This window comes from Bidens hawaiensis, unplaced genomic scaffold (genome assembly GCF_021521415.1).
Source record: "Bidens hawaiensis isolate Kalapana, Puna unplaced genomic scaffold, B.hawaiensis_p1.1 tig00020232_1, whole genome shotgun sequence".
In the NCBI taxonomy this organism is placed as follows: domain Eukaryota; kingdom Viridiplantae; phylum Streptophyta; class Magnoliopsida; order Asterales; family Asteraceae; genus Bidens; species Bidens hawaiensis.
The window spans coordinates 121,087-144,633 of record NW_027493080.1 but is presented as its reverse complement, the minus strand read 5'-3'; the positions used below and the strand labels follow the sequence as shown (position 1 = coordinate 144,633).

At 35.5% G+C, this 23,547-nt stretch overlaps 1 protein-coding gene and 2 pseudogenes across 3 annotated transcripts; 1 reads left to right on the top strand and 2 right to left on the bottom strand.

Moving 5' to 3' along the window:
- Positions 1–459: 459 nt before the first annotated feature.
- On the bottom strand, positions 460–2,092 carry LOC143560183 (E3 ubiquitin-protein ligase RING1-like). The gene has a single exon (XM_077048543.1). The coding sequence runs from the start codon at positions 1,969–1,971 to the stop codon at positions 784–786; it is 1,188 nt and encodes a 395-aa protein (XP_076904658.1). The 5' UTR covers positions 1,972–2,092; the 3' UTR covers positions 460–783.
- A 4,144-nt stretch (positions 2,093–6,236) lies between these two features.
- LOC143560198 (plastid division protein CDP1, chloroplastic-like) lies at positions 6,237–17,553 on the top strand (annotated as a pseudogene). The gene is made up of 12 exons (XR_013140076.1): positions 6,237–6,716; positions 8,871–8,984; positions 9,068–9,205; positions 9,270–9,374; positions 9,466–9,588; positions 9,903–10,271; positions 10,357–10,452; positions 10,737–10,844; positions 15,993–16,058; positions 16,136–16,857; positions 16,943–17,133; positions 17,227–17,553. The product of XR_013140076.1 is annotated as a plastid division protein CDP1, chloroplastic-like (transcript).
- A 305-nt stretch (positions 17,554–17,858) lies between these two features.
- Positions 17,859–22,299, bottom strand: LOC143560182 (rhodanese-like domain-containing protein 8, chloroplastic; annotated as a pseudogene). Its single transcript, XR_013140070.1, has 8 exons — positions 21,972–22,299; positions 20,749–20,802; positions 20,507–20,656; positions 19,266–19,390; positions 19,092–19,183; positions 18,439–18,542; positions 18,108–18,361; positions 17,859–18,037 (listed from the first exon to the last, which is right to left on the bottom strand). The product of XR_013140070.1 is annotated as a rhodanese-like domain-containing protein 8, chloroplastic (transcript).
- Positions 22,300–23,547: the final 1,248 nt, after the last annotated feature.

The window sequence follows — 23,547 nt, the reverse complement described above, 5'->3', positions numbered from 1 at the left end:
TGTGAACTTCTATAAACTATAAATGCAATATACATGTATCTAGATATAAACGTGTGCATAACGGTTGTCTTATCTCATCAAAATAAATATAGCTAGTTTCACAAAGTTTCAAATTCAACGAATAAACACTCACAATTTTCATAGTTTAGCATACGAGATCATTAAGACAACCACAGGACATGTGCTTCCATGTAGATATCACGTGAAACGAGAGTAACAAGATTCACAAATTTCCTAATCCAATACTTAAGGATAGGATCATTAACACTGCCTTAAATTATTACAACTATTTACTAATCTCGTATCTATGATTACCTTCCCGTCTTTAATAATACGGGTCATTTTATATTGCGGGACGTTAACATCCATACACATACGTGTGTAACGGCTATTATCTTTTCAAAACAAGGATAACCAGGTTCACAAAGTTTCAAATTCAGCATACGAGATCATTAAGACCGTCTTAACTTATTACTAATCTCATAATTAAGTGATAAGCAAGTGTCATTAGTGATTAACCAAATTATAAGCGAAGTTAGCACCTTTAACAGCTAGATATTCAAAAAGGCTTCTCAATATAAAAATAACCACTAAATCTCTTCCAATTCTATTAAAAAACTAGACAATACTTAACCAGATAATCCAAATCAAAATTTCTTTCTTACACAAACATAATTTCAGAACAAAGTATATAACCGACGAAACGAAAACCAGCATTTAATTCAAAACAATATCAGATTCACACGGACCTGTCTTTAATCTTCAATCGCTAATCTGTAACCTTTAATCGAGATCTTCTTGTCTAGCCTGACCACCACCACCACTACTCCCTTGACTACCACCATCACCTCCATTATTATTCCCGGATCCACTGTTACTCGCCTCAGAAGACGCTGCACTGTACCCTGAAAACGGCCAGGGTAGGTTTATCCTAAACCTCCTCTCACCACCCCTCGGTGTCATCGAATTACCATTATTATTATCATTATCATTATTATTATTGTTGTTGTTATTATTATTGTTGTTGTTGTTGTTGTTATTATTATTGTTGTTACCCTGCAACCCACCGCCACGAGACCGATTCTCATAATCCGGATCATCGGTGGGTAACTCAAACCGACAAACGGGACACGAATTATGCAACTCCAACCACGGGAGAATACAATCGGGATGATACATATGCTTACACGGCAACTGCTTAACACTCTCATTAAGTTCAAAACTATCCTTACAAACCGCACAATCCGAATAATCCGATTCCATCAACTGCTTATTAATTATAACATCAGGAAGGTTTTTAACTACCGTTTTCGACGCAGGCGGAGTCCCGTACCGGTTCGGATCGTTCTCCGCCAACTGCTGGATCAATTGCTCCAATCCCGGACCGATAAAATAATCGCCTAAATTCGATGGCAGCTGAAACGACGATCCACCTTCATTCTCGAACACGAACTGAACACTCGCGCCACCTGAGCGTAAACTCCCAAGGTAATTTTGTAGAAACGTAACCGGGTCAAACTCCCTAGGGTTTTGACCCGGTGAATTTTCACCGGGTCGGGTTCCGGGTCGGGTCACCGGGCCACCGAACAACGCCGATAGATCAAACTCTCTAGGGTTTCGACCCGGCGAGTTTTCACCGGGTCTGAAACCGGGTCGGGTCACCGGGCCGCCGAACAACGCCGAGAAATCGATCGGGTTATCGAAATCCGAAACCCTAGCGCCGCCGCCGGAGAACATGAACGGCAGACCGAATGGCGAGAACGGCGATGAGTCATCGAACGAGTTAAACGGATTTGGCGGGAACGGGCTAGGGTTAGGGTTTTCGTATTCTTCTAGAAATCCGCCGTTGCAATTAGGGCAAACGAGTTCGGAAGAAGCGGTGGGTGAGATGGAGACCGTACGGTTGCATTGGTAGCAGAAGTAGAGGTTGCCGCCGCCGTCGCCGCGGTGGTGATGGACTCCAGACGACATCGTTTTGGTGGAAGTTAAGACGGTTGTTTGGGTATGTGTGTGTGTGACTCAAAGCTTGTTTGGTGTGAGTATATAAGAGCTTGGATATAAATATTATTATGTAAATATGCTATAATGTGAATGGCATGATATGATGATGTTATTATATGAATGTGATGATATTATGTTATTATATGAATATGATATGATATGATATGAGCTATGCATTTAATAGTCGGGGGTGGCGGTTAGCGAACTTTTATAAAATAGCGGTGTCGATATCGGTCTAGAATAGTTGAACTGTTATTAGCGGAGTTACGAGCCGTTATTTGACTGATTTTTTTATTCCTATATAGCGTTCATAGCATCGATTTTCAAGGTTAGTATACTTGGATTATATTAAGAACATGCCATAATAGCCCAAACTTCAATTTTGATATATTTTTTTGTTTATAGCCGGTTTTTTATTCAAGCCCTAGAAAAATCACATTCTCGCACTTTCGTCTACCAACGATTCATTGGTCGATGGGACTCGGAGGAAGCTTTCATTGCTTATGATTGAATCACGTTTCAGTTATTGATACTTTTTGTGTTTTTTCTTTTGATATATACCTATACTAATAAAAGAAAATCATTCTGACACATGACATTCTTAGATTAATTCTTACTATCAAATTCCCTTCTAAATCATTTCTCTTCTATTGATGAAAAAGAAAAAAGAATCTTAGTTTTAAATATAATATTGATTATAAATTCAACATACAGTATTAATTGGTCAATCTCCATTGATTGTATTACTAATACCATAAATTATATTCTAAACATACTTAATATAAAAAATATTAGTTTAATAATTATGTGTCATAAATATATTTTCTTTAATATTGAAATGTACATATGTTGATTTTTATTTCTATGGCTGGTTATGGAACATATAACATTTTTGTGAAAGACTTTAGCTACATCTTTCACATCGAAATGCATCATTGTTTTACATGTTATTTCCAGTGACATAGTTTAATTATTGTAAATCAATAGTAAAACAACCCATTCTCGATTTAAAATTCAAATATATTTGATGATATAAAACGACTATATCTGTAATACGTTTTTTTACATAATATAAATAGACTTAATTATCTTTTTTTATTTGTATTAACTTATTCATTATGATTTATACATTAATTTATCCCGTGTAATACACGGGTTTCTAAAGCTAGTTATATATATTGCATGATATTAAAATTACCGCTTTCTCACCGTTATCATCTCAAATAGCGACTCTTGACCATTATCCGATTTTTTACCTTGTTAATTGCATAGGTCGTTATAAAAATATGTAAATAAAACAATTAATTTCATCAATCGGTTACTTGTTATAAATCTAGGTTATTGCTTACCATAAGGATATCATCTGCGTAAATGGCAAGTGTAACAAAGTTGTGAGGTGTGTGAACACATTGGTTCACTTGGTTTTTCAAAAACATTGTTTTTTATGACTTTATCAAACTTTAGATGCCATTAGACGTGATACTTGTTTTAGCCCATATATGTATTTATTCAGCTTATAGACCACGTGCTCCTTATATCTAGGTTTAAAACCTTCAGGTTAAGTTATGAACAAATCCACTTGCAAGTCATAATAAATGAAAAAACAGGTTTGACATCCATCTGATGTAGTTATAAATCATTATGAGCTACTAATGCCATAATGATTCTTAAGGAATATTTCAGTGATACAAGCTTGAAGGCTTCTTGATAATCACTTCTCTCCTTCTACGTGTAGCTTTTAGCAATCGATATTGCTTTATAACATTCGACGTTTTCATTCGGGTCTAGTATAATTTTCTAAATCATTGACATCACTCGAGTTTTACGCAGGTGGGTAACTCAAACCAATTCACAAACGCCATTCCATTTCTGAAGTTAAACTCATCAACTATAGTTTTATTCCATTCAGAAAACTGATAACTACTAACGATTCGTGTCACGCCCTACACCATGTGCATTAACCACGATGTGCCACCCCATGATTGAAATTATAAAATTTGGTATTCCGGAAACTTGACTCTTAAAACTAAGACTTACACTCAATAATCGATTAATTTGGTTTAGTTATCATCAAGTTGTGGTGCCATTAAAATTGGGTTTTGAATCTCTTTGTAAACCGTTTAGACTAATTGAATTATAAGCGCGTTTTTATTTATCAAACTTGCATGAAATCATCAGATAACGACCAACTATCGTCATGTCCATGTTATATTATCATTATTACAACAAGGTTATGACTTTTATTGCTTTATTGTGCGTGTGTGAATACCGGAAATCAAAGTGCAAAGGCATAAAATCATACTAGAGTAATTTTGAAATATCCTAAGAGTTTTTTATCATGGTTTGTGTTTTTGAGAGTATGATGAAATAGCTAACCCGAACCGAACTAACCCGACCCGAGAAACCTGAACCCGAACTAATCCAACCCGAGAAACCTGAACTCGAGAAAAAGCTAACCCGAACCGAAGTACTTTGGGTTGGGTCTTGGGTCCGAATTCTAGGTTTCGGGTCAACTCGAAAAACCCAAATAAACTTTTGGTTTTAAGAACATATATATTTTTAGGTATTATAGGCTAAGCATTAACCGTCGAAGTTATCATAATTTAGTCCAAATCGACTGTTCTCATAACTCATTCCGCCAATTATAAATCAATTGTTTATTGTTAATAAAAAATCATAACTCAAAATTAAATAAAAAAGAAAAAAAATAAAAAATACAAAAATGTTTCCCACCGTCTTTCTCGTTCTTAAAAAAAGACACAATGGTGAGTGAAACAGATCATTGTGTCTTTTGTTTATCATTGTGTATTCTGTTTATTTTCGGCATTGATCGTGTCTTTTTTTCTTGACACTGTTTCTCTTTTTCTCTATATTGTGTTATATTTTGCTACTATTGTGTATTTGTTTAGTTATAATTGTGTCTTTTGTTTATTTCGTCATTGTGTCTTTGATCTCGACATTGTGTCTTTTTGTCAATTTTTTTATATTTTTTTTGAACGGGGATGATGACGGAAACATTTTTGGTTTTTTAAATTTTTGTTAAAAATTTATATTTTGAGTTATGATTTTTTTATTATTAGTTTGAATTAATATTTATGTGGTTTTTTGTGTGGTCACAAATTATTCTCACACTTTTCATTTTTGTCTCCCATTGTATTTTAACTTTACCCACTAAATATTTTATTATTAATTTACTTTTGTTAATTAAATGCATTTATTTAATTAAATTGTTACAAGTTTACTATCGGTTGCATCAATATAATTAAGGAGCTTTAAATGGAATTAATTATTATTATTATTATTATTATTATTAAAATTATAATGATCTTTTATATAGTTCTAAAATTTAAAAAAAATAATATAATTATTTTAATTGTTAATACTTAATCAAATATGTTATTTGATTAGATTGTATAAAGTGTTGTTAAGGGTGCAATGCAGGTAAGGTATTGTTTAAGCTTACAACTAAGTTTCCAATTAAGAAAATTATGGGTGTTTAGGATCTAATTACATAGCCATGGTATGCTAGGGCACACTTCAAGTTTTTTTGCACATAGTTTTCGTATTTGAAAAATTATTAGTTGTTCACAAATACTTATCAAGTTTGAGAAGTTTCTATAAGTATCAGGGGTAAATCCAGGGTTTATAAGTCTCAAAGCTTCGTTTTTAGCAGGATTGGCTTTGCTGTTCAAAAGGGGGTTGCGGCGCAGCTTGTTGCCCGTTTGTCTGCCACTTTATTGTAATCGTTTTATAGTAAATTATATAAAACTTCGATTATTTAAAAAAAAAAAAAACTGTAATTCCCAATATATATATATATATATCTAGGAATCAGGTCAAGTCATGAACTAAAGTTTCACATCATAGATTCAAATAATGCATCAAATTAGCAACAAAGTCAAAGTTACGTTCAAAGTCAACATAATTCAATGACAGTTGTCACAAATTGTGCAATAAAAAAAATTAATCTTAAGAAAAAGGGTAAATCAAATTATTTCTACCATAAACAGAGATAATTTGGAGGTGTACACAATTCGGTTCAATCATCATCCTATTTTATTAACCAGTCGGTTTCGATTAATCGGTTCAGTGTATTCGGTCATTTTATATTTCGGTTCCGCTAAATTTTTTTAATTATAAGTACATGAAATAAACGTATATAAGCTATAAACATATGAAAATATAAATAATTTGATTCGGTTCAGTTAATTTCGGTTAACCAGGTAGGTATACAGTTAATCGCGGTTCGGCTTTATCGATTCGATTATTGCTCCATAGCAAACGTACAAATCAGAATTCGAGAAGTAGCTTTTACTCCTTTTGGCCATACCCCACTTTCCTCTCTTCTTTCCTTTCAAGCTACCAAAAACCTTCACTCACACTCCTTCCTTTATGCTCGTAACCATTTTCAGTTAGTTAACAGACCGGCGTTATCTCCAATGGCTGCCGTCATTGATTCACCGCACATTTTACTCGTATGCTACTACATCTGTCCAAACAATAAACCGCACAACAGACTCACCACTGGTTCGGCTTACCGGTCCGCTAGGGTTTCGTTTGGTTCGTTTCCGAGTAAGCGGCAACGGTCGGTTTCGGTGGCGGTTACTGGCCGTGAGATTGCTGATGTGCGTGTTGGTGAGAGTGGTGAGAGTGTGAAGCAGCAGCAGCAGCATACTCGATCGGCGATTGTGGAGATACCTGTTACTTGTTATCAGGTTAGTGATTGGCAATTGCTTAATGTCAGGGTTAGGTTTTGGTTAATATGTTGAAATGTAGGTTGTATTGCTAGTAATTATTGTGATTCATTAGTTTACTTGTTTGAATATGCTATTAGTAGTTAAAATCATAGGGTTTAACAGTCTAATACTGTGATTAAGGAGTGTGATATGATTGTATGAACAATTAACGAACGGAATGAGGCCTTGTTCATGTTCGTCTGTTAAGATTTTATTGGAGAAACGAATTGTTAACGAAAAGCTAACTGAACGAAATTGTAATTATTGAATTCCTAATGAACATATAGGGTTTAACAGTATAGATTTGGGATTGAGCAGTGTAATATGAATAATTAGTGTTTCAATTGATTACTGTAAATGAGTTGTGTCGAACGAGGCCTTGTTCATGTTCGTTCGTTAAAGCTTTTATTAGACAAACGAATGCTGACGTGAAAGGTTCATGAACGCAAAGGAGCGATCGGTTTCGTTGTCTATAACCGGCTGTGAAATAGCTGAGGTTTGTGTTAGTGATAGTGGAGATACCTGTTACTTGTTATCAGGTTAGTTGTTGATGATTTGTTGGTGTTAGGGTTAGGTTTAGGTTGATATGTTGAAATGTAAGTTGTGTATTACGTTATTACTCGTAATTGTTGAATTTTTGATGAATGTAAGGGGTAGGTAGTGTGATTTGTTTGTTTAATTGTTTGAGTATGCTATTAGTAGTTACAATCATAGGGTTTACCAGTGTAATACTGTGATTAAGCTGTTTAATATGGTTATACGAACAATTAATGAACGGAACGGAAGAGGCCTTGTTCATGTTCATCTGTTAAGCTTTTATTGGACAAACAAACAGTTCAAGGACAGTTAGCTGAATGAAATTTTGTTCGTGTGTGTACATTAAGGAAATGAACTTGTTCGTGAACTGTTCACGAACACAAAGAACGATCTGTTTCAGTGTCGGTTAGCGGCCGTGAAATTGCTGACGTTTGTGTTGGTGAGAGTGTTGATAGAGTGAAGCATACTCAATCGGCGATTGTGGAAATACCTGTTACTTGTTATCAGGTTAGTAATTAGCAATTGATTAATGCTAGGGTTAGGTTTTGGTTAACATGTTGAAACGCAGGTTATATTTGTCATAATCATTGAGTTCCCGATGAAATTAGTACTGAACACTGAACATCTAGGGTTTAACAGTCTAGGTTTGGGACTGAGCAGTGTAATATGAATCATTAGTGTTTCAATTGCTTACTGTTAACGAGCCGTATCAAACGAGGCCTTGTTCATGTTCGTACGTTAAAGCTTTTAATGGACAAACGAACGGTTCGAACACAAATTCGTGAACACAAATGGACGATCGGTTTTGTTGTCTGTAACTGGCCATGAAATGTCAGACGTTCGTGTTAGTGATAGTGTTAATAGTGTTTAGCATACTTGATCGGCGATGGTGGAGATACCTGTTACTAAGTAATTGACGATCCGTTAATGTTAGGGGTTAGGTTTTGGTTAATATGTTGAAATGCAGGCCTAATTTCTCGTAATTAGTGAATTCCTGATGAATGTGAGGGTTAGGTAGTGTGACTCATTAGTTTAATTGTTTAAATCTGTGATTAGTAATGAAAATTACAGGGTTTAACAGCCTCAACTGTGATTAATCAGTGTAATATGATTATATAACCAATTAACGAACCGAACCGAACCGAACCGAACGTGGCGTTGTCCGTGTTCGTTTGTTAACCTTTTATTGGACACATGAACAGTTTACGAACAGGTAATTGAACAATTCTTTTGTTTAGTACTTATTTATATATTTTTGTTTCACAGTAAATAATTTTTCTTAAATCTGTATGATAAGATTAGAATACTCATTAAAAAGTATTAGAAACCTTGAATGAACAAGCATAAACAAACAAACATTAACTAACATAACCGGACGTAAATGAACACATTATCGAGTGTTCACGAACACAATTGAATGAACATGGCCTCTGTTTGTGTCCGTTCATATATTTAATCGAACGGAATCCCTTCTTCATGTTCGTTCATTTATTATACGAACGAACGTAAGCGGACTTCCCGCCGAGGTTTGGTTCGTTTACAGCCCCCTACTTAAGAGGTTATCATATTGATTTACTTGCAAGGAGCATATTGCAGATTCTTGGTATTCCTGATAAATCAGAGAAAGATGAGATTGTTAAGTCAGTGAAGCATCTAAAAATGGCTGAGGTTGAAGAAGGGTACACCATGGATACCATAGTTTCTCGCCAGGTGTAAATTAAATTCTTTGTAATATTCATAATAATAATATCAGTATGATACCTTTCTTACTGGGTAGTTGAATACATTTTCAGAATCTTTTAATGGATGTGAGAGATAAGCTTCTTTTTGAAGCCGATTATGCTGGTAATATAAGAGACAAAGTTCCACCAAAGTCATCTCTTCAAATTCCATGGTCCTGGTTGCCTGCTGCACTTTGCCTACTTCAAGAAGTAAAGTTGATTCCACTTTTAGATTATTATAATATTTTAATATATTTAATTAAGTTTGTTATAGGTTGGAGAAGAGAAGCTTGCAATAGATATAGGACGGACAGCATTGCAGCATCCTGATTCTAAGCCTTTTGTTCATGATTTGCTTTTATCCATGGCCCTTGCAGAGGTAAGAAAAAGCAGAAAGAGGTTTGACCATTGACCCACTTTTTTCCTTCAATTTGTATTTTCATTTTCTTATTATAGGTGCTTTCTTGAAGTGTGCTATAGCAAAATTAAACTTTGAGAAGAACAAGATTTCCCAAGGTTTTGAAGCTTTGGACCGTGCTCAAACTCTTCTTAAAAGCAAACCTTCACTTGAACAAATGACATTATTATCACAGGTACTTTTATAGCCCATATGTTCTATATGTTGAAATATCCATCAAGAAAGATTTAAAAAACTGACGTGTCAAAACGTTTTGTTTGGGTTTGGTCTTTTTGGTTTTATCTCTCTTTTTTTAAAAACATAGAAATACCTATGATGATGTGTCAAAATGTTATAGGCTTAAATTGGCCATTTCTTAAAGTTCAAAGGGCATTTTGGTCACAGGACATGTTTTTGGCCAGAACTGGTATAAAAGAAAGAAACCATATACAAATTAAACACAAATGTTTTAAATTAATTGAAAATTTTCAATGATTCCATATCACTTAGATTGAAGAATCTTTGGAAGAACTTGCTCCTGCGTGTACACTCGAATTATTATGGATGGCCCACACACCAGAAAATGCAGAAAAGAGAACACGGGCAATTGCAGCTCTCCGGGAAATGCTTAGATGAGGGTTAGAGGTGGAAAGTCAAAGTCAAATAGAAGATTGGTCTAGTTTCTTGAATCAAGCTTTGAGTAAACTCACAGCTTCAGAAATAGTTGACCTTCTTACATGGGATACTTTAGCTAATACACGCAAGAACAAAAAATCACTCGAGTCACATAATCAAAGGGCGGTTGTTGATACAAGCTCTTTTTATACTGTAATGATGGCTCATTTGGCATTAGGGTTTTCAACCAAGCAAATAGAAATGGTATTATCATTTATATTTGGTTCACTTATATGAAAAAATATATCTCATTTTCATTTATGAAATCTCTTTGGTGCTTCTTTTGTAGATTAAGAAAGCAAAAGCTATTTGTGAGTGTTTGGTAGCGTCGGATGGTGTTGATTTAAAACTTGAAGAAGCCTTCTGTTTGTTCCTTCTTGGACAGGTGGCATTTTATTTATTTATTTACAAACTGTACTTAGAGGTGGCAAAATATGTAACTTTTGGTGTGGGTCAAAACGGGCCAAGTAGGTTGACCTGAAACTTTTAAAATACTCTTTTGACAACTTTTGACCTGTTTCTTTCTAAGCTAATTTTTTTACATGTTTGACCTGCTAAAGGTAACATGTGACCCAAATCGATTCATTTATAAGTAAATGGGTGTATATTGGTGCCTTTAAGTATTCTATTTTATGGACGTATTGACTGTTATACCCTCATGTTTTATAGGGTGATGAGGCTGTGGTTATTGAAAGGCTGCAGCAACTTGAGTCAAATTTCAAGGCAACTTCAAGAACGTTGATATCAGGGAATGACATCAAGGATAAGAAGTTGCTGGTATGCACTTTTTATGCATTTATTTTCACCTATCTTTCATCGTTCGATAGTTAGCATGTTCTTTCAATTGGTGTTTTAGACTCGTAGGCTTGACTGCAGTGAAGTTTTCTGCATTTTTTGATACCGGTCATAAAGGTCAACTATTTTGAGACTAATAAATTACCCAAATCAACTTTATATTTTGTTTTATGTAGTCAGTCTGCTGTGAATTTGGCCCTTCGGCTTCTATGATCAGAAGCACTTTTATGGTCAATTTAATTATCTTAATAAATAATAAACAGTCAATGCGCTAAATTTGACTACAAAACAGTACTATTGTAATAACCCAAGTCTGAATAAAGCAAATTAGTCTTAGCCAGCCAATTATTATGTAAATTAGGAATAGATTATAGTTAGTTATTTAGAGATAATCATTGTATTCATTGTGTATATCCTTTCCTTATTTCTTGGTTGTATTCTTCCCTATATATAGGTCATTGTTTATCAATAATGATGATCGATACTTTACAACCATAATCACTTTCATGGTACCATAGCCATAATCTGATAACCTTCTCTTTGCTTCTTATTTTTTTTTTCTCTCGATCCCACCCTAATACTCACCGGATACTTCCGACCCCGTCACCATGACGAAAGAAACCGTGGCTGAATCATCGAACAAACCCGATCCTCTTCATCCTGCCTACTCCGTGTCGAACATTCAATCCAAGATCCGGACTTTGGACGGAACGAAGGTTACTTATTCGGCATGGGTAAAACTGTTTCGCCTTCATACTGTTGCGATAAGGTGTCAAACCATATCGATGAATCAGCCCCTCCAGCCGCCACATCTCCCGAATACGCCCAATGGAAAGAACTCGATGCATTGGTTCTTCAGTGGATCTACAGCACCGTTTCGGATGATCTTATGAAACGTTTTATAGATACAACTGTGGCTAGAGCGGCTTGGACAAAACTCGAGAAGATCTTCTTAAGCAACAAAAAGGCTCGCGCTGCGGCGCTTGAGACGAAGTTTTGTAATCTCACACTGACAACGTGTTCCTCGGTTGACGACTACTGTCAACGGCTGTCCGATTTAGCCAGCCAATTGGCCGATGTTGATCAGCCCGTCTCTGAATCACGGCTTGTTCTTCAGCTTGTTCGCGGGCTTTCAACTGAATATAACACCACTTCTTCTCTAATTAATCAGCAGGGTGTTGATTGGACCAGGCTATCACTATGCTTAATGACGAAGTCATCCGGATTGAAGCTCAGAAGGGCTCACAGAATACAGTTTTGGTTGCTACTGCAGCGCCGCCTTCAGCCGGCTCTTCATCCAACAACAACCAGCAATCTGAAGCTTCCTACTCCACCAATAATCGTCGTGGCAGCAGAGGCAGAGGCGGGGCTTCCAATCGCCGGGGCAGAGGCAGGGGCAGATCTCAGCAACAGCCCCCATGGACCGCCTATCAGGGACAACCGTCTTCGTTTCCTAATTGGGCTTGGTGGACACCTCCACCATGTCCTTACCCGACCCAGCAGCAATGGTCTGGCAACAAGCAACCCGACCCACCCTCGGCTCCTCAGGTTCAGTTCACCGGCTTCCCTCCGGCTACCGGTTACTCTCAGGCTCAGTTTGCACCACCCGGATTCAACCAGCCCATGTATAACCCCATCTGCCCAACTGATTTGAGTGCTGCAATGGCTAATATGCAGGTTAATTCTCCTAATATGGCTTGGAACTCAGATGTTATGGATACAGGGGCCGAGTCTCATGTCACTAAAGACCAAGGTAAAATCGTTATCCCCGATTCTACTCCTGTATGTCGTAATATTTTGGTAGGTAATGGTATGTTTTTACCAATTAAAGGATCAGGTACCGGCTTTTACCCTTTACCAAACCGAACTTATATACTCCCAAACATCCTTTATAGCCCTCAAATAATTAAAAATCTTATTTCTGTTAGACGTTTTACTCGTGATAATCAAGTGTCTGTCGAATTTGACCCGTTTGGTTTTTCTTTGAAGGACCTCAAAACTAAGAAGACACTATCTCGCCACAACAGTCCGGGAATCTTTATACTTTCACGCCGCCTCAAGCCACCTTTATTGCTTTCCACCACTTACTTTGGCATGATCGTCTAGGACATCCCGAGGCGCAAGTTCTAGATAATTTAAATCGTAGTTATAATTTTCAATGTAATAAGGACAAAAGTCACAATCTTTGCAATTCTTGTCAACTTTCAAATAGTAAAAGATTGCCTTTTTATTCGTCTAATACATTTACTTTTGCTCCTTTTGATATTATTCATTGCGATTTATGGACTTCGCCAATCACGAGTAAAACAGGATACAAGTATTATATGGTGCTAATTGACAATTTCTCACACCTCGTGTGGGTTTACCCCCTAAAATATAAATCCGAAACCTTTCCCACTTTTGCCAGATTCCATCAATTAATCTTAACCCAATTTAACCGCAAAATAAAAACTTTTCAATGCGACTTAGGGGGTTAGTTTGACAATTTAGCGTTTAAAACTTTTGCCTAACAAAACGGCTTGCTTTTCCGTTTTTCTTGCCCTCAAACATCCTCTCAAAATGGAAGGGCAGAACGTATGATTCGACGCCTGAACGACATTATACGGGCTCTCTTAATTCATGCGAATCTACCTCCTTCGTTTTGGGTTGAAGCCCTACACACCGCCACTTATCTTCACAATATATTACCAACCAAACGCCTAAATTTTTACACACCTACATTTGCTCTTTATCTTCGTCACCCAGATTACGAACACTTTCGTGTGTTCGGCTGTGCGTGTTACCCTAACACATCAGCTACTCAGCCTCATAAACTTCACCATCGGTCCATCCGATGTATTTTTCTCGGGGATCCACCTGACTTTCGGGGATACCGTTGCTTCGACCCTACCACAGTCAAGGTACACATCTCCCGACATGTGACCTTTGATGAGCACGTGTTCCCGTTTACACTTCCTCATCATCCTACCTCATACAATTTTTTGGACGACACCACCCCACCTGGATTCACATTCCATTGGCCCATTAACCAGCCCACACCCAACATTAACCTGCCCACACCCAACCCGGTCACGGCCCCATACCCGTTCACATACTCGCGTCGTCCTCGTCTTGCACCGCCTTTGACCAACCCCTCTACGACCATACCAGCTTCGGCCCAAGCCCAGCCCCATCCTATCCAGCCAACCGGTCCGATTACTAACCAACATCCCATGACAACTCGTTCCGAATCCCAGTCCAACCCTTTATATATACACAACACCGTCTCCCTTTCCCCGGTCCCTACTTCCTATGCCAAAGCCCTAACTTATCCAAATTGGTTGCATGCAATGCAAACTGAGTATACGACATTACAGGATAATGAAACATGGGAGCTTGTTCCACGCCCACATGACCGTCCCGTGATTCGTTGCATGTGGTTATTTCGGCATAAATTTAAATCGGACGGATCATTGGAACGTTATAAGGCCAGGTTGGTGGTTAATGGAAATTCACAAACAGTTGGTGTCGATTGTGATGAGACATTTAGTCCCGTGGTCAAACTAGCCACTATTCGCACGGTTTTGTCTCTTGCTGTGTCAAGGACTTGGCCTATTCATCAACTTGATGTAAAGAATGCTTTTTTACACGGGGAACTACATGAGACGGTTTTTATGCATCAACCACCCGGTTTTTATGATAAATGTTTTCCTAACCACGTTTGTCGGTTGAAGAAATCACTGTATGGTCTTAAACAGGCACCGAGGGCTTGGTACACCCGTTTTGCTAATTTTATTACCTCCAAGGGGTTTCTTAGCAGCACCTGTGATTAGTCTTTATTTGTTTATCAACAGGACCCGTCTAATATTGCATATTTATTATTATATGTTGATGATATAGTCCTCACAGCTTCTAATGACCGTCTCTTAAACAACATTATTGGCACGCTCTCAAGGGAATTTGCCATGACTGATTTGGGTCGTCTACATCATTTCTTGGGAATAAAGGTTACTCGGCAAAAGAATGGTATTTTCTTGTCACAGACCCAATATGCCAAAGACATAATCACCCGCGCTTCCATGTCCTCGTGCAAACCTTGTTCAACACCGGTTGATCTTTCATCTAAATTAAGTGCTATAGATGTAGCTCTATTTTCGGATCCGACATTATATCGGAGTCTGGCGGGTGCACTGCAATATTTAACTTTTACTCGTCCAGATTTGTCATATGCAGTTCAACAGGTGTGTCTCTTCATGCATGAGCCTCGAGATCCTCACTTTGCCTCTATGAAGCGTATCATCCGTTATTTGCAAGGAACAATTGACTATGGTATACGGATCATGAGATCTGATTCACATGACTTGGTTGCCTATTCTGATGCTGATTGGGGCGGTTGCCCAGATTCGAGACGCTCGACATCGGGTTATTGTGTCTTCCTTGGTGACAATCTTATATCTTGGTCTGCTAAACGTCAGCCTACTGTCTCACGATCCAGTGCGGAAGCTGAGTATAGGGGAGTTGCAAATGCGGTTGCAGAAACGACTTGGATTAGGAATCTGCTGCTCGAACTTCACACTCCTTTAACACGCGCATCAGTAGTTTTTGTGACAATGTTTTAGAGGTCTATTTGTCCAATAATCCGATTCAACATCAAAGGACAAAACACATAGAGATTGACATACACTTCGTCAGAGAGAAGGTTCGTCTTGGGCACATTAAAGTTCTTCACGTCCCATCCTCTATGCAGTATGCGGATATATTTACCAAAGGATTATCTCGTGAGCTATTCCAATCATTTCGGTCCAGCTTGAGCGTCTGTCCTCCGCCCGCTCAAACTGAGGGGGTGTCTTAGCCAGCCAATTATTATGTAAATTAGGAATAGATTATAGTTAGTTATTTAGAGATAATCATTGTATTCATTGTGTATATCCTTTCCTTATTTCTTGGTTGTATTCTTCCCTATATATAGGGTCATTGTTTATCAGTAATAATGATCGATACTTTACAACCATAATCACTTTCAATTAGAAGGTTGTATGCATTAAAAAAATACACTCCAGAGTCCAGACCACCTTCAACTCGTTTGACCCGTTTTCTTTCTAGAATCTTTTTATTCGACTCATTTATAGCTAACTGGCCGAAATTGACCAGGAATCATGGGTAAATAATGCTGTTCTTGGTATGTTTCCAGACACAAGGGATTGTTCTCCATCTGTGGTGAGTTAACAATAATTAAAAACAAATTTATATTTAAATCAAACAAGCGCTAACATTTTCATATTAAATATCCGCAGGATAACTTTTTTATCGGTGAAAAAACGGTTTCAGAAAAAAGGAATAAAAAAAAGTCAACACAATCATCACACGGTCTAAACCACAGGCCAATATCTCCATCTTTTTCATCCGACTGGCGACCCCGCGAGGATTATACATCTAGTTCACGTCTCGGGACAACTGTTGGGTCAACTGTCGGGTCAACTGTAAAGCAGTTGACTCCATCCGATTTGCTGGGCCCGCCACCAATAGCAAACAGTTTAAAATCCGAAAGCTATCCATCTGTTCAGTTCAAGAGAAATTTGGGTACGCGTTATGATAACGTTTGGGATATATGGTTGGGTCCAAATAATGTAGTCAGGAATATGAGTTTAATGACAGTAGTGGCGTGTTTATGTTATGCTACTTTTAACGTTCGGTTTGTGGGCTCGAGGCGAGCTTCTAGTTGGGCCAACGGTGGACCAAGGGTGAACACGGGCTCACTATCTCATGTTCTATGGGGATCTGTACAGGGAATCTTATCGCTAACAGTTTAAGAAAACTGTCGTTAAAGGATAAGAAAAAGGTTAACAAAGCGGAAGGTCTAGAAGATTCTAGAAGTTTCACAAGGTCGATTTCTATGACTGTTGAAGAAGCTGAAAATCTTGTTAAGAAATGGCAGAGTATTAAAGCCGAAGCTCTCGGGCCTAGTTATCAAATTCATAATCTAGTTGATGTTCTTGACGAGTCCATGCTTCTTCAGGTGATTATGTTTTAATGTTTTATAAAATCTGTCATTGAGGATAAAATTTTAAAATTAATTTTTTGTTTATTTTATTTGAATAAAGTGGAGGGGGTTGGCTGAGTCAGCAAAAGAAAAGGACTGCTTTTGGAGATTTGTTTTGTTGCAACTGTCGGTTACTCGGGCCGACATTTTGTCAGATGAAAGAGGTAAAGAAATGGCGGAAATTGAGGCTGTTGTCGAAGAAGCAGCTGAGCTTGTGGATGATTCTTATCAGAAAAACCCTAATTATTACAGGTAATTTAAATAAAAGTAAAATGACAATTTTGACCTTTTTTTATCAAAAAAATTCCGAAAATTTGTTATTTGACTGATTGAAAAAAATTTCAGTACCTACACGATTCGTTATCTGCTGAAAAGGCGAGATGATGGATCTTGGAGATTCTGTGAAGGTGACATTCAAACGCATCATGATCCTAGTCGTTGATTAATTCAAGAAATCAAAATGTCAGAATTTGTGAAAGATGACACGTTCCGGTCAAAAGTCAAAAGACGTAAAAAGTCAAACAAAATAGAGTAGGCATTGCAATAGTTGATACAGTGTAACCCGATCGCATTGTGATAGGTTTTCGCGTTGATGGTAGAATCTGGACTTGTAAATTTTAGGTCATCATTAAAGTTTGTGAAAAAAATTAGAAGATTTATTGCAATGTTCTAGAAATCCAAGCTCAAAGTTTGCATTTAGGATGCTGGTTCTTTTGATTTTATTATTATTATTATTATTATTATTATTATTATTATTATTATTTTATTATTATTATTATTTGAAATACAAAACAAAAGTTAATTTGTTGCATGCATAATTATAAATTGATGGCATGGCAATATAAAAAACTGGACTAATTTTGTAATAACATATTTTTTTAAAATCGTTATAACATGTCTCAAAAAACTTTTGCATTGATGAGGTAAAAAGTACAACAAACTAAAACTCATCCTTCATTTAAACGACACGAAAAACTTAAGATTAATAAAAAAATTCCCGTTGACTAAGTTGACTTTTCTTTGTGTCTATGTATTGCGATAATGATGCCATTTTTTGTATCTTTCGTGGCCCAGCAGCACGGGTCTAAGCCGATCAGCAGATGTACATTTCAAAGTGCAGCATCCTCTTAACTCATTCATACAACTCGAACAACACCTGAAAATAGAACATATATATTATATTTTTAATTATTATTTTTCATAAATAAAATAAACAGAATACTTACAGGAATAGTAGATTGCAGTCCAGATTTGCACAGTTTCGATGCCTCAATTCAGAAACTTGTGATCCACAAATATAACATTTAGCAAAAACGTATTACATTTATTATTATCAACTTCATGTTTGACCGAAGAAGGCGGTAGAGAGAGCCGAGAGTCGAAAACAAAAAGATTTCCAATCCATTCGACCGGGCCTTCACGCTCCAAATAATGTGAGATTCCTCCTTTCAACGTGTACAAATTTTTGTAACCCTTTTGTCTATGAAAACATATAAAGAATTTGTTTATTAAATACAGATTGTTTAAAGAAAATAAAAATGCTAAAAAGGAGTATACCTAAGGATTGTAGAATATACGTCACAACGAATGCCTCCAGTGCAATACATTAATATCTCTGTATTTTCTTTATTAACATTAGCTAAAGAAACTGAATCAATGTCCTGTATCAAATATATACGGATCAGGATCAGGATCATGTGAGAACTATTTTGAAACTGAGAACTTTGAGATCCATTTTAGACCACAAAAAACCCAAAAATTTTGAAAAAACATAAAACAAAAAAACCAAACTTCTTATTTATCATCCCGGTTTCATAAAAAAAAACCATCTTAATTTAGCTAACTTATACACATATGTATAATATGTACATATATGTACATACATGTTTTTTTTCATACACATATGTACAATTTAAGGTAAATGATAATGTACATATGTGTACATTGCGTAACTAGAGATTAAATAAAAATATACACATGTGTATAATACGATTTTTTTTATGAAACCGGAATGAAAAATAAGAATTTTGGTTCTTTTTACTTTTTTAAAATTTTTAATGTTTTATAATTTTTTTAAATATTTTTTAGAGGTTTTTTTTGTGGCTCAAAATGGTTCTCAAAGTTCTCAATATATATATATAATATTTTCAATTATTATAAAACTTTACTACAAAATTATGCATGTGATCAAATTACTTGTTATATTATACCTCTGATTCAGATAGCCCGAATGTTGTGCTTCTGAAACAGTCGACGTTTGGTCTTTGAGCTCCGTTAAAATGTCCAATATCCCATTCGTAACCTGCAAACAAGAATCGGGATGAATGTACAATTACTAAACTACCCCCGACTTAAACAAGTTGTAAACAAGAAGGAAGAGGTACCATTTCTGACATCCAGTAATATGACATCTTTATTATTAAGATTTGATAGTTTTTTCCGCCATTCAGATAGGCATTGCGCGCATAGATGAGTCGACTAAAGGAAGATGTGACACCCCTCCTTCCATCTAAAGAAAAAAAAAAAATAATAATAATAATTAAATGCAATATAAAAAATTACTACTTTTGCTTAAAACACAAAATTTAAACTAGGGGTTTACATGGGTCGTTTTTACACTCAAAGTTTAAACGAAAATTCGGTTTTTGAGTTTTTGAAGACCATCCGATTTCAGTTTTCAAAATGGGGTTGGTTTCGGTTTCGGTTTCTGCTTTATCATTTGGGCATGAGATTTTTGGGCTGAAAATAAAATGGTTCTAAATAACGAATTTCAGCCAAAAACTATGGGATTAAATGTTTTTGTTAACTGTTTATTAATTGATTATTAAACATTTGGACCATAAACTTTTGGTCTACACAATTTACTAATTTCTTATAAATAACTTAAAATTGTTTTTTTGTCCCGGTTGATACCAAAACCGAAACCGAATCGAAAAGTCTGTTTTTTTCAGAAACATAAAACCAAACTGTCATTTTTATATTGGGTTGGGTCATTTCGGTTTCATGCACACCCTTATTAAACTATTTTGGTTCAGTTAACAGTATAACTTTCCTACCCGTGTTCGATACTTTTAATTAGGGATTACTCTATAAAATAGTAACCAAGTTTTGAAATTGTTCAAATCAGGTCACTAAAGTTTCTTTTTTGTTCTAATCCTAGATATTTTACCTGGATAGCAGGTTATGTAGGTTTTTTTTAATTTCTAAATAGTTTGACATTGCAAAAAAAATTTAAAAAAAATTACAAAATTAGTAAAAATTGAGAAAAAAAATTGATTTGCGAAAAATTACAAAACACAAAAACAAAAAAAAAAACTGAAAAATTACAAAAGAAAAAAGATTTTTTTTGCACTTTTTCAGTTTTTTTTTTTTTGAATTTTCCAGATTTTTTTTTGCATTTTTTCGCAATTTAAATATTATTTTTCTCATTTTTTTAAAAATATTTTGCAATGTTAAACTATTTATAAATTAAAAAAAAAACCTACATTACCTGCTATCCAGGTAAAATATCTAGGATTAGAACAAAAATGAAACTTTATAGAGTAATCCCTTTCATTAATTGTTTATAAAACTCAAACAAGAAAACCAAAAAATAGTGTTTGGATGTACAAGTAAAGTAGCTTGCCTGTACAAGAGAAGGTTTATACCGCAATTTGAGTCTCGGAAATGCATGTTTATGTATAGGAGGAGATATTTGAACCAATATGTCCTCAAATCTTTCATCTTTTTTAATCCAATTTGCATATGCAATAGCATCTTCTGATGGTCCACTGTACTGCACAAGTCAACCAACAATAAAAAAAAAGTCAACTCCATGTATTCAAAATCCAACATGAAAATAATAAACATGGATGCAAGAATGATCACCTGAGCATTGATTCCTTGTTCGTTTATGTATATCCGACCATGTATGTCTCGACCCTAGAAGCGATTCGGTGATCATCACAAACGAAATTACATTTAAATCATAAAATGATTACAAATAAATTAGATTTTAATAATCCAAACTATGACCCATTGGCCGATAATTTAACTTTTTTTTATCAATGATTCATATTTTAAAAAATTTATACTTCTTAAATATATATGTGTATGTTGTCTACAAAAAAAATAAATAAAAAAATCAAACTAATTTTCTTATATGTTTCGCACTTTAACTATTTAAAATTTTTATATTTTAAATGTTTTCTTATATTTTAAAATTTTTAAAATTAGAAAAATGGATGATTTATTGTGTTTTGACAAGTCACATTGCTGATACGGATTATTACAATTTCCCTTGATTATATGACTACATGATAGAAACGAAAACGAAAAAACTGACAGTTTGGTTTTATGTTTTTGTAAAGCCTGAACTTACGGCTTGGTCTTAGTTTTGGTTTTGCATGTAACAAAAAAAAACGAACCAAACCGAATTTATAGATTTTCATTTAAAATATATTTTAAGTAATTTACTAGAATTTAATAAATCAATAACTCAAATATTTTTGCCTTAATATATAACAATTTAGGCCCAAATTCATCAACTTGAGCCAAACTTTTCAATCTCAAACCGCAAAACCAAGAAACCCGAAACTGAACCGAACCCAAACCAACAACCGAAAAACCGAAACCAAAAAAACAAACCCGAAACCGAACCCAACCCAAACCAACAACCGAATCCCGAAACTTTAAGCTTTTCGAAACTTAAAAAACCAAAGTTTTAGTCTTTGGTTCGGTTTTAACCCAAAACCGATCCAAACCAAACCAACAACCGAAACTTTTAAACTTTTCAAAACTTCAAAAACCAAAGTTTCGGTTTTTGGTTCGGTTTTAGCCCAAAACCGATCCAAACCAAAATCAACAACCGAAAAACCAAAACTTTAAACTTTTCAAAACTTAAAAAACCAAAGTTTCGGTTTTTTGTTCGGTTTTAGCCCAAAACCGATCCAAACCAAACCAACAACCAAAAAACCGAAATTTTAAACTTTTCAAAACTTCAAAAACCAAAGTTTCGGTTTTTGATTCGGTTTTAGCCCAAGACCGATCCGAACCGAACCATACACACCCATAATAATAATAATAATAAAGTAAAATAAAAACAAACAAACCTGTAGAAAGTGAAGGTGTTTGGAGACTTCAAGTTCTGGTTCTTGAATAACAACAAATCTATAAAAATTAATAACCACAAAACCACCCATTTCATCATCTTCTTCTTCATTATTTCCTTTAACCCAATTGGGTTTTGATGATGATAATACAGTGGTGCAATTGCAGGGTTGTAATTGTAATCGAAAATTGATCAACTTAATGTTTGTGGGTTTGATTGGAATTGAATAATGGTTTCTGAAGCAATTGTTTCGAGTAATTGTGAGGGCAAAATTGGGATTAATTTGGGGAAAGCAACATGCTAGTGTTAAACAACCCATTAAATCGTACGGAAGTGTTTTCACTTCATTTGATAATGTTCTTCTGCTCAGCTAAGCTATTATGAGTTCTTGAGGCAGAAGTGAAGATAAATAAAATTAAATTAAATAAAAATAATAAACTAAATACTGGTAGTTCGGTTTGGTTAATAAAAGTTAAAATCGGTTTCAACCTAAACTGAACATGTTTCGAACCTACGATTTCAATCGGTTCAAAACCGGGTTTACATAATCAGGTTTTGGTGGAGAAAATTATTATTTTTGTTATAAAATAAAAATAATAAACTTTAAATCAGGTTGAAACCGGTTTCTTGACCAGATTACAGGGTTTGAAAATTGGTTTTGGTGGAGAAAATTGCAAACAAGTTGCGAATCTACGGTTTCAATCGGTTCAAAACCGGGTTCAATATAATCGGTTTCAAATAGGTTCGGTTTCGGTTCAATATTCTATTAGGTTCGGTTAATGGGTTTATTTGCTTACCTCTAGTGTGTACGGTTCAGTTCGGTTTGATTCAGTTACTATTTTAGACTAAAAGAGTAAAACCTTAAGTTTAGCTCGAACTGGGCTCGTGAATACTTTTTAATTGATTTATTTATATATTTAGATTACTTTTATATATTTCGAGAAACAGTAAACGACCTTAAACTTGACTCCAGATCTAATGTATATCGTGAAATTAAACAATCTTCCTATAAAAGGATCGAGTTCGTGCTTGATAACTAAATGAGCTCTATCTGAGGCTTGGGCTCGATTAAGGTTCAGCTCGATTCAAGCTTTTTGTAGATCTGTATCTCGAATACTCGCGAGCGGCTCGACTCGGCTTGTTTGCACCCCTACTTGCGAGCTACTTGAGATCGGGTTGATAAAAAATTTTTGAAACGAGCCAAGTCTCAGATAAAGCTTGTTTAATTATCGAGCCTGAGCTCAATCCTTGTGTATATATAAGTTTTGCCTCTTTCTACACAACTGTGCTCGAGCCTAGCTTTGGCTCCTTTAAGGTGCTACAAGAGCTTGACTCGAGCTTAAGCTTGTTTAACGTTTTTTTCTCAAATTATATAAAAACAATTAAAGATGTGTAAAAACTTGTTAGTAAGTAATAAACGAGACCGAGCTTGAAAAAAACGATTTATTAGCTCGTTTTAGGGATGGAAATGGGCCAAGTTTAGGTTTCTTTTGGTAAAATACCCGTTGGGTACACCCGGTCCAAAACTCATCGGGTTTCTATTAACTAATTCGTTACAAACAATGATTACCATAAAA